This window comes from Octopus sinensis, linkage group LG4, assembly GCF_006345805.1.
Source record: "Octopus sinensis linkage group LG4, ASM634580v1, whole genome shotgun sequence".
Taxonomy (NCBI): domain Eukaryota; kingdom Metazoa; phylum Mollusca; class Cephalopoda; order Octopoda; family Octopodidae; genus Octopus; species Octopus sinensis.
The window spans coordinates 12,498,846-12,511,147 of record NC_043000.1 but is presented as its reverse complement, the minus strand read 5'-3'; the positions used below and the strand labels follow the sequence as shown (position 1 = coordinate 12,511,147).

The 12,302-nt window shown below is 36.3% G+C and overlaps 1 protein-coding gene across 8 annotated transcripts in view; it reads left to right on the top strand.

Annotated features, from left to right (window-relative positions):
* LOC115210955 (arf-GAP with SH3 domain, ANK repeat and PH domain-containing protein 1) overlaps positions 1-12,302 on the top strand; it is a 340,392-nt gene that overhangs the window by 233,461 nt on the left and 94,629 nt on the right. For 7 of the 8 annotated variants that reach the window (XM_029779755.2, XM_029779753.2, XM_029779752.2 and 4 more), the window contains exons 4-10: positions 1,285-1,346; positions 2,989-3,113; positions 4,048-4,123; positions 5,171-5,224; positions 6,811-6,896; positions 7,143-7,302; positions 10,389-10,424. In XM_029779755.2, coding sequence (XP_029635615.1) covers positions 1,285-1,346; positions 2,989-3,113; positions 4,048-4,123; positions 5,171-5,224; positions 6,811-6,896; positions 7,143-7,302; positions 10,389-10,424 — 599 coding nt within the window. The remainder of the gene's footprint in view (positions 1-1,284; positions 1,347-2,988; positions 3,114-4,047; positions 4,124-5,170; positions 5,225-6,810; positions 6,897-7,142; positions 7,303-10,388; positions 10,425-12,302) is intronic. The other variant, XM_029779754.2, reaches the window with a different exon arrangement.

The following is a 12,302-nucleotide window of genomic DNA, read 5'->3' as shown; positions in this document are numbered from 1 at the left end:
ATGTTGTGTGAAAAAAAAAAAATAAGAGAGAAAAGAGAGTGGGCCCACACACATGCGCACTGACACGCATTGCAATTTATTTTCATAATTTTAAGTTTCATTTTGAAGATATATATGTGATGCATATTAATACATATGTGTGTGCCCACTAATTTTTGTTTCACATTTCATTCAGTAATCTACGTTGACCAAAAGGTGTTTGTAAAAAATTTCATTGAAAGTCATGTGGAAACAATGCCGATTCAAGTAAATTTCCTAAATTCATGTCCCCCACCTTCGGAAAAATATTCACTACAAATTTTGATATGGGCTTTCAATACTGTCTGAGGGTGGTCGTGAAGATCTTTTCATTTCCCCAGTCACCCCAGAAAGCCATTAAAAACATTGATAAACCGACCCCTTATGCCCATAAGTTATGGGCATATGAGCATTGCCAAAGTCCAATGAATATTAATTACTCTCACAAAAAGCCCCAACTAGCTCATAAACAACAAAACTGGCTCGGGCTGGAATGTGATAAGAAACTTAGCTCTTGATTTAGTGAGGAATTTTAGCTGCGACCCAGCAACGAACACCAAGCACTAGCACTAAGCCTGGCAACACCGGGTCATAGTGCTTGTAATTGTTAAAGCTGTTTTACATTTCCTGTTGTTTCCCTGGCCAACATATACATAGGTGCAGACATGACTGTGTGGTTAAGAAGCTTTCTTTGTCACATTGTGGTTTCAGGTTCAATCCTAAAGTGTGCAGTGTTCAATCTCAGCTTGGTTAGATGTCTTCAACCAATGCCTTGTTTTAGGATTTGGTAGATGGAAACTGTATGGAAGCTTGTACTGTGTGATAGTGGGGAACAAACACAAACTCAGACAAAACATCCACTTGACAACTGGTGTTGGTTTGTTTACATTCCGCTAACTGTCAAGTTATAGGGACATAAACGAACCAACACAGGTTGTCAAGAGGTGCTGGCAGAGAATAAACAAGCACAAAGACGCGCACACACACACATGCATGCATACACATATATTTGAGGCTTACACACAGTTTCCATTTGCAGCATGGCAATTATTGACCAGGGGCTATAATAGGAGACACATGCTCAAAGTGTCATGCAGTGAGATTGAACCTGAAGCCATGTAGTTACAAAACAAGCTTCTCTAGCTCACAGCCATGCCTGAACTAGTGTAATGCACCTAAAGAAATTGAAAGCCGCTCCTAGATGCAATTCTTTAAAATATGTATTTAAATATATTAAATTGTCTCTTGTTCTCTATTTTTTTGCAGGGGAAGCTTTCCTGAAGTTCTCACGAGTTACCAAAGAGCTCTCAGCTTTGATGAAAAATCTGGTATGTACTTAAATTTTTCCTTTGCTTTACTCTACTAACTGCTGCTGCTGCTGCTGCTTTCTTCTTCTTCTTCCACTCAGGACTCACACCATTAACCACAAAGAATAATCTCTAATTCGAGCCTACTCTAAGCTACTAAGAATGCGTGTGGCAACCTGAAGATCCACCCACCACACGCGTTAGACTGGCGGCTTGCACGGGTGTGAAAGCTACATTGTTATCCTCATTCTGTAAACGGTGGCTTTTTAACGACTGGAGAGCTGAACCATCCTGGGGTACAGAGGATTTGCAATCTAGACTAGGGTCTGAAAGTTTACCACACCATAGTGGGTTACACCGTGGTTCCTCTGCTTTGTGGCAGAAGTAGGAAGAAAGAGTGAGAGAAAGTTGTGGTGAAAGAGTACAGCGGGATTCATCCCGACCCGCCGGAGCCTCGTGGAGCTTAGGTATTTTTGCTCAATAAACACTCACAATGGCCGGACTGGGAATCGAAACTGCATTCTTACGACTGCGAGTCCGCTTCCCTAACCACTGGGCCATTGCACCTCCACTCCTATTGTTGTTGTTACTATTGCTGCTACTATTATTTCTCCTTCATTACTTCTGCCGATACATTTAAACTATTGGTAATGTAGCTCATACCGTCACCTCCTACATAGGCAATCAACAGTCATGCAACTGATGTTGTTAATCAACTGGCCAAAATACTACTACTACTACTACTACCCACTATGAAAACTCACCTACACATCATCATTTCGTCCGCCACTACGTTCTGAGTTCAAATTCCGCCGAGGTCAACTTTGCCTTTCATCCTTTCGGGGTCGATTAAATAAGTACCAGTTACACACTGGGGCTGATATAACCGACTTAACCCTTGTGTCTGTCCTTGTTTGTCCTCTTTGTGTTTAGCCCCTTGTGGGTAGTAAAAAAAAAAAAAATTATTATTATTATTACTTCTGCTTTAGCAAAGGCGGTGGTATTATTTTCAGTCGTGTTTGTTTGTTTTTTTGTCTGTGGACAAGATATCTCAAGAACTGTTGGATGGATTCAGATGAAACTTTCAGGGATGTTTGGCCTCATGGCTGGCACAAACTGATTAGATTTGGGGATCGTTTTGGATTATTTTTCCTCTTTTTTTTTACTTAATTTTTGAGAGCGGTCGGGTTCATTTTTAGTATTCTCGTTTGTGAGAGCATGACTTTCTCTCACTCTTTCTTCCTGTTTCTGTTGTACCTGTGTTTCAAAGGGCCAGCCTTGTCACACTCTGTGTCATGCTGACTTTCCCAGAGAAGTACATTAAGGGTACACGTGTCTGTGGAGTGCTCAGCCACTTGCTTGTTAATTTCACAAGCAGGCTGTTCCGTTGATCGGATCAACTGGAACCCTTGTTGTCGTAACCGACAGAGTGCCACGACATTACCTGTATGACCCTGCTATTTTGAAGACAGTAGTAAGCAATCTACAGGCGATTGGACTGCTATTTCTAGCAGATTGTGCAACCATGTAAAGGTTCTCCCTCTCAGTTGGTTTGTTCATTAAGGGACTGCATAGGGGCACATGTAGTGACTTGATGTTATTGTTGTTACTGTTGAAGCTTTCTAATAGTCTCTCTCTCTCTCTTTCTCTTTCTCTGAACCAGATACAAAGCCTGAACAACATCCTGTTGTTTCCTCTTGATACATTCCTGAAGGGAGAGTTGAAAGGAGTGAAAGGGGACCTGAAGAAACCATTTGATAAAGCTACAAAGGAGTACGAGACAAAATTGTGAGTATCATTTTTATCCTACATCAACACTACACAGTCACTACTTTCTACCCAACATCAAAACTTCATTTCCACCTCTATCTACCCTGCCTCATCAGAACGCTACCATCACTGTCTACTTTACCTCAACATTACACAGCTACCGCTATCTACCATACTTCAACACTATACTACCAATTGTATCAACCCTTTCAGCCACTTTGCCTCCATGAGGCCCAATGCCCAAAAGGAACTCAGCTACCTTGCCTCCATGAGGCCCAACACTCGAAAGGAACTTAGCCACTTTGCCTCCATGAGGCCCAATGCTCAAAAGGAACTCAGCCACTTTGCTCTGTGAGGCCCAACGCTTGGAAAGAACTCAGTCACTTTGCCTCCATGAGGTCCAACGTTCAAAAGATGTTCTTCACATGCTACCAGGTCCTCTCAAGCACAGCACATCACCAAAGGTCTCTGTCACCAGTCATTGCCTCTGTGAGGCTCAAAGTCGAAGATCATGTTTCACCACCTCATCCCATGTCTTCCTGGGTCTACATCTACCACAGGTTACCTCCACAGTTAGAGATCAGCACTTCTTTACACAGCTGCCCTCATCCATATGCAATATGTATATATATATATCTAGAGAGAGATATATAAAGTGTGTGTGTGTGTGTGTGTGTGTGTGCATATGGCATCTTTTAGCATGAGATAACTGGATTTGTTAACTGAAGATAATAAGTCATTAGCATGTGAAAACTGCCAACGATATCTATCAGATGAATGTTTAACCATCTGTTTAAAAGAGAAAAGATGAGCAATTAAGATATTTGTTAATTGAAGATTTATTAAGATTGGTTTGTTAGCTGCATACACATGAACAGTTTCCATTTATTGAGAGAATTTGCTCAAAGAAGATTTGTAAATGTGTTTCACAACTGTTCAATGTTTGTTTCAGTACAAAAATAGAAAAAGAAAAGAAACAACAAGCTAAAGAAGTAGGAATGATTCGCTCTGAAGTGTCCGGCCCTGAGGTATGTATAAAGTATGGCACACTCCAAACGTGTATGTGTGTGTGTGTGTGTGAGATCATCTTCATCATCATCACCATTTACCATCTGTTTTCCAGGAGGTGACAAGTTCAAAAAAAGCTATGTCCAGCCACTTAAAATAAAGAACTCAATGTTAAGTCTGATAGTGAATAAAATATATTTAATCCTTAACCATTAGTCTGACAAAATACATTTTGTTTCACCTATAGCTCTTCAGGAGCTAAAGAACAATATTTAAAGAAACCATTTAGTCCGCTAAATATTGTTCTTTAGTTCCTGAAGAGCTATAAAAAAAGCAAAAAAATGTTTTGTTGGATTAATGAACATGGATTATATATATATAAATATATATGTATGTGTGTGTGTGTGTGTGTATGTGTATATATGTATATATATACCCTACCAAGAATTCACAACGACCTTGAACACACAAGTGCAAACAAGGGAGACAGAGAAAGGCAGAATGCCACTTATATTTGAACACTATACAAATATTCCTTTAAAAAAACTTTTCTTTTAATTTTTCTAAATTTAATTATTTAATCATTACAGTTGAAAAGGTCTCAAAATGACCGAAACTGGTACTGAAATGTTCTTTATAAAATTATTTTAGCATTTTCTATCTTGACTTGTTTTTTCATATATATATATATATATATATATGTGTGTGTGTGTGTGTGTGTGCATGTGTATAGATATGTGTGTGTGTGTGTGTGTGCATGTGTATAGATATATGTATGTGTATATATATATATAATCATTTAACATCCATGTTCCATGCTTACATGGGTTGGACAAAAATGTTTTCCAGTGCCTACTGGGATCATAATCCAGACACACCATAAATTGTGCAGATATGCTAAACACTAAGGCAATTGTCATTTTATTCATCCATCCATCCATCCATACATACATGTTTTGTGCGTGTGTGTGTAATTGCACACACAATTACGGAGAAAGAGAGAGAGAAAGAGTAAAGTGTAATGCATAAATGAAAATCAGAAGAATTCCTTTTTTTCTTTGTTGCAGATTGCAGAAGAGATGGAAAAAGAAAGAAAAATGTTTCAGTTACAAGCATGTGAAGTAAGTATCTTTAATGACAGGACAGGCATCTGACTGTAAAGCAATGCTTTAGTAATATTTATTCATCTGACCTTTACTACCACGGCAAAATAGACAATATAATGAACTAAATATCGGAATGAAAATTGTATTTTTACCATTCAGCTGGTCATTATATTTCTTGACCATCCAACACTGACATCTACAGATCAGCTGTCCTCTATTATAATGACCATCGCTACTGGCATTTCAAGTTTACCAGGTCACTCGGTAACTGACCACTAATAGCTGATATCTACTTATTGCTAATGTATATGTAATAAACCCTTAAAGAGAGAGCCCCAGCATGACCACAGTCCAACGACTGAAACAAGAAAAGGATAAAAGATAGATAGTCCTCTAAAACATTTAGTCATGGGACCTCTAGGCTAATCCCTGCTTTGATAGTGAAAGTGGGCTTAACTCTAGCATTTAATCCAGCCATTTCTGGTCCAGATATTCTCCTGGTTTTATGTTAAAACTGAGCAGATCCAATGTCTCACACCTACCCTACAAGGTCATTCTAAAAATAAACAACCACATCATAGAAATTGTGAAGCTATGAAAAAATGCATGATTAATTCAAAACAATGTGAATAAATAAGGTTTACATTTGACAAAGAAATCTGAATGTTCAAGAGTTAAAGTTGTATTTGTGTGGCCTATTCTATCCATATCAGATACCATAAGCATCCACATAAATCTTTGGCATTGCTAGCTTTCCATACTTTGTGATTTTGGCATTGCTAGCTTTAAATACTATGTGATTTTGGCACTGCTAGCTTTCCATACTTTGTAATTTTAGCACTGCTAGGTTTCCATACTTTGTGAATTTGGCATTGCTAGCTTTCCATACTTTGTGATTTTGGCACTGCTAGGTTTCCATACTTTGTGATTTTGGCACTGCTAGGTTTCCATACTTTGTGATTTTGGCACTGCTAGGTTTCTATACTTTGTGATTTTGGCACTGCTAGGTTTCCATACATCGTGATTTTGGCACTGCCAGGTTTCCATACTTTGTGATTTTGGCACTGCTAGCTTTCCATACTTTGTGATTTTGGCACTGCTAGTTTTTCATACTTTGTGATTTTGGCACTGCTAGCTTTCCATACTTTGTGAATTTGGCACTGCTAGGTTTCCATACTTTGTGATTTTGTCACTGCTAGCTTTCCATACTTTGTGATTTTGGCACTGCTAGCTTTCCATACTTTGTGAATTTGGCACCGCTAGCTTTCCATACTTTATGATTTTGACACTGCTAGGTTTCCATACTTTGTGATTTTGCCACTGCTAGCTTTCCATACTTTGTGAATTTGGCACTGCTAGGTTTCCATACTTTATGATTTTGGCACTGCTAGGTTTCCATACTTTGTGATTTTGGCATCGCTAAGCTTCCCATACTTTCTGTTAGTCTCTCATTTGCAAACTTAAATCTTAAATATACATTAACTATATGAAGATATGATCTACTGGTGGTCAGTAATGTAGTGACTTTTTTTTTAAAAAGACTGTTATTTTAGCAGATGAACGTTTAAAGATGTCTAATTTCTTCTTCTGTTTGTTCGCAGTATCTAATAAAAGTCAATGAAATCCGCACAAAGAAAGGAGTCGATCTACTACAACATCTAGTTGAATACTACCAAGCTCAAACCACGTAAGTCTCAGTTTCATTTCCCATCACTTTGATGGCATGCACTGCTCTCTCACTCAATAATAATATTTTTTCCTGATGTACTCCATCAATATAAACATTTTAACAATGAATAAAAGTAAATTGTTGATTTTTAAAAGCTTAACTTCTGTCTGACTTACTTTTTTTCATATCGCTAAAAAAAATGACCACAAAAACTATATAAAACACCTAAAGCTGATCTTACCATTTCTAACATGTCTGTTTCAGATTATTCCAAGATGGTATCAAAACCATCAACCATTTTAGCAGCTTTATTGATGGTTTAGTAGGTCAGCTCCGTAAAATTAAACAAAGGCAAGATGAGGAGCGGAAGCAACTAATTGAGCTGAGAGATGTCCTCAAGAATTCAATGTCATCTTTCAAAGAGGTATGTATTGGTGATGTTGTTTCCTTGTCTTCTGTATTTCCATCATCTGTGTCGTAGTCTCTCTCGTTAGTAGAACTGTGTCTTGTTATTGAAAGAAAGTAGAGTAAAAACTCTTTTATGAATAGGACCTAGATTAGTATTTATAGAGCCAACTCATTCACTGCTGTAATCTAATGCTGTACTTATAGAACCATGTTCTACACTGGTAGGCCCTGTGTCTGTTTTGAAAGGTTTTAGTTTTTTACAGATAGGAATTATTCCTTTATCGATATGGCCTGGCCGTTTTAAGGCAACGAGGTGGCAGAATCATTGCATGCCAGGCAAAATGCTTAGCAGCATTTGGTCACATCTTTACGTTCTGACGTTTGTTGTAGAAGAAAAATAGAATTGACAAGAACTGAAAGATTTGGTAGAAACAGTAAGTTGGCAGAAAGGTGGTTTTGATAGAAAGATAAGTTTGGTAAGACAGAACATGTAAAATTGGTAAAAAAAAAAAAATAGAATTAGCAAAAATTAACAGTGAGACAGAGAGGTACCTGTTTGCCTGTATGGCAAAACAGATCTGCATGACTCCACAGTTTGAATGGTGCTGATGGTCCTGGAATGAAGGATTTGAGTTCAAATACTAACAATCATTTTTTTCGTGAGTGGGATCTCACATCAATGAGGAGAACTTGTGCATTGTACAGCCATCAAAAGGAAGGCCCCAAAACAGTGCACATTTTCTTGTGATGACCCCCTAAAACCTATTGGTATCTGGTATGCTGTGTTTTCAATCAGCAGCACTCACACAAGCAAGCTGTTTGTAAGTCTCTAAGTTTGATAGAAATAGAGAGCTGATAGAAAAGTGAGTTTGGTGGTAAGATTAAGCTCAAGAAGAAACTATTAAGTTAAATTACCCCCCCCCCCCAAAAAAAAAAGGATAGATATGAATAACTGACAGAAAATTAATTTGCATTGATTCTCAAAGCAACCTAATCCTTAATTTGGTTTTGCAATTTTTTAACCCTTCAGTATTTAAACTGGCTGCATCAGGCCCTAATATTTTACCCTTTTTATGTACAAACTGGCCAGATCAGGGCTCTCACACCTAACCTACAATGTCATTTTAAAAATAAAGTGACATAATCAGAATCCCAAAGTTACGAGATAACACGTGATTATATTCAAAATAATATGAAGAAATAAATAAATATTACATTTAACAGAATAATCTGAATGCTAATAATCTAGATCACAGATCAGTCTTTTGAATTTATACATATGGTGCACCCCTGGTGGTCAGCTATTATAGTGGGGACAATCCCCTCTAGATTAAGCTAAGGTGGGTTTGGAAGTTTGAATTTTAAGTCAAAGAGTAAGGAAGGTGTACAGGAATATACCGTAAATCCTCGAGTATAATCTGCACTTTTTCCCCAAAATTTAAAGGTCAAAATCCCTAGTGCATACTATATACGAGGTTAAAAAGGAAAAATATTTTCTAAGCAATGTCTGAGTCTCTATTTGCTGTCCGGCTATGTTTATTCAGACGCATTTTGTGATGTCAGGTGCAAAAATACCTAAAGCTAAGCCTGAAAGCAATGAAGTCATAAAAGAATCATCCATAACTTGCAGTAAGCAACATTTACTAAAATAAAAGTATTCAGAACACAGAATAACATGTAACAAAAACAATTTGCAAACATATTTACATTCCCATATAACAGTTAAGAACATCACCATTATTGTATTAAGCATGCACAGAAGTGTTTGTTCGACTAGGTGCTGCTGGCTTAATTACGCACAACTCAAGTTAGAGAAGGGGTGCGTATTATACACAAGGGTTAGGTTTTTCAGAGGTACAGCCCCCTAAAAATCCCCTGCGTATTATACTCAAGGGCGAACTATACTCAAGGATTTACGATATGCATTTAGTATTTCTTTTTCTTACACGTTATGAAGATCTTAAAATTTTTCAGTCTTTGTTTCAAATATGTGTGTCTTGTTTATGTACTTTCGTTAATTTGTGTAGAAGGAAAAGGTTTTAATGTATGTCTACACATGTGTGTATACACATGTGTGTATACATATGTGGTTGTATGCATGTGCACATATACATACATACATAAATGTACAGGTTTTAGCATATTTCTAGATATGTCTGTAAAAATATAGCTATGGAGATATATTCAGTAACATGAGTATTTGAGTATGTGTTTGTGTGTGGCTCTACACACACACATGTACATACAATGGGAAGACTTATTTAAGCGATTTGAGCCAAGATGGAAAAAAAAAAGGGCACAATCAAGGAAGGAATGGAAGTACATTGTGGCCAGTGGTGTATAACAACATCTGATAGTCTAGTTGATATAGTCACATTTGCATATATACATATTTGTTTTGTTTTTTTATAAGCATTGAAATGTGAATTGTAAGATACAAATAAGGCAATAATTGATTTTCGAATGCAGAAACGCCATGAGAATAGCAGAAATATTGGGTAAATTACTCTTACCAAGCAAAAAAATTTGTCAACCAGTAGCCATGGGACTTGAACCCACATCCTTCAAATATTCCAACTGAGTGCTTTACCATTAAGCTACACTGCCTGCTGGAAAAATTAATCTGCAATTTTAGACATTGTGTGTGTTGTGTATTTGAAAAAAAGAGAGAGAGAGAGAGAGAATGGCACATATGTAAATAAGTTAAGATGTGATGTACTGAATATCATATACAAAACATCTTGAGATTTCCTTCCTAGGTGTTGAAAGTAAACAAAAACCTAGTGGCAGTTGTTTGCAAACCTCAAAGATAATGGGAGATAGTTAATTTTGAGAAACAGATTTTTAATTTCTTGAAATTAAGAGAAAGTAAGTCTGATCTTTGAAAACAAGCAAGGGAGACAAGTACAGACATGTTTCAATCTATTCGACATTACCAGCTTAGTTTAGCTTTCCTGATCAGTTGTTAAATATTTTTACATATAGAAAACAATTAGGATTAATTTTTGGTTATTTGTGTGTGTATATATGTATGTATATGTATGTTTGTCTGATGTTTCTGAAAGTATAGGCCACTAATCTTGATGGTTTTCTCTCTTCAAGCATGCTCATCACAGACTCTCAGGAGGGAGTTGGATAGTAGGTTTTTCTCTTCCACTACTGCTGTTGTTGTTTTTGTTGTTATTGGTGTTGTTCTTGTTGTTGCTCTTGTTGTTTGTTTGTTTTTGTTTAAGGGGGTTTTTTTCCCATTTATTTTCTGGCATGGCTTGCATGTGGATGCAACATTTCTTCCTTTCCTGGTCTTCTCTCCTGCAATATATTATATTTTCTACTATATCGTATATACTCTATTGTACAGAATGGGCCATAAGTCACATACAACTTTAAAAAAGAAAATCAATATTTTTCTTATAAAAGCATTAATGTTTCTCTAATAATCATTAATCTATTTTTAATACCCGTTGAACCCATTTTAATGCCTGTGGGACTCATTGCCTACCTTGTATATATTTCACTGTATCTTATGTGTATCTTATATCCTATATTTCTTATTATATCACATATTGTATTATAACACTATTCTATTTATAAAATATATCATAATACAAATTAGCTGCAGCCCCAATTCTCTTCCCTTTCACCTATGACCTTTTGCTATTTCTATTCTATATGGCTGAGCCAGTTTCAGCCAGGTTGATAACAAAAGGGTTAAGCAACACAAATATTATATCTCTCCCTTCTTTATATATTGCTTTTCTTTTTTTTTTCATATCTGGTATATTCTTGTTTTAACACCTTTGGTTTGGGTCTTGGAAGAGTTTTCAGACTCATGTGTTGTTCTTAAATTCAGCTGCACTTGTGAAAAAGCCAGTTGCATTTGTGCTTCATTGCTTCAAACAGTCTTCAAAATCCTGCAGAGGGAATGCTGACCCAATTCCTCATAGCATCATGTGCAATTTGCATATTTTTGTAAAAAGACTGACTTCCCTCCAAAAGTTTGGATACAGAAATTTGCTAAGAGAAATATTCCCAGCAGACTTAAGATATCTTTAAATAAAATTCTGTTTCTATTTTTCTCTCCTCACAGTTTCTCTTTTTTCCCCTTCTTCTTAAACAAACAAAATTATAAGTTATACAATGCATCTAAGTGGATGTATATAAGCCAACAAATTTGTATAATATTTATACTAAGCATATATAAACCAATAATATATATCTATTATATAAAATCCGTTCTGTCTGTGTGTGTGTCTCCTAGTATCTCGGACATCCTCCATCCAATTGCGCTCAAATTTGATATGTAGATACCAATGGTATCAGGGCGTGTATAAGTCTTGAAAAAATTACAAAAATCGATTCCAGGTGAGAATGTGATCGATAAAGCTGTGGGAACGTGCATTTGTATGCGCAAGTACATCAGCTGTTGCAATGTACTTACTGGTACTTTAAACTCTTCGGTTGCATATTTGTGTGCAGAAAATTGTTTTTCTTTGGAATATTTTTATTTCTTCTTTTGCTGGTGTCTCAAATTTAGGTTAAATCAGTGTTTCTCAAAGGGGGGGGGGCGGCTATGGGATGGTCGGACAAGTTGTTTTGAGAAAATTTGGTTTAAATGTTTGACAACTCAGCACCGTCCATTGGACCAGGGGTGTTTTGCTCATATATATATATATATATAAAAACCAATGATATATATTGAAGGTCCCTGACTGAGTATATATAAAATTAGCAGATTTACATAATGTCTTTGACAGGGTGTATATAAACCAATTATAGATATGTTTTACTTCTCAACTTTTTCAAAATTATCTTCAAGTTTGCAAAACTATTTTAGTGTAATCACATGTATCTTCTCACTAAATTAAGTATATGTGCAACTACTCAACACATCTTACATTTTCTAAATTATTTATTTATTCATTTCATTTATTTTCCTGTGTCTTTGTATAAGTCTATGTCTATCTCTATAACTATCTGCCAATCTATTTATCTATCTACTTATTTACCATCCGACTC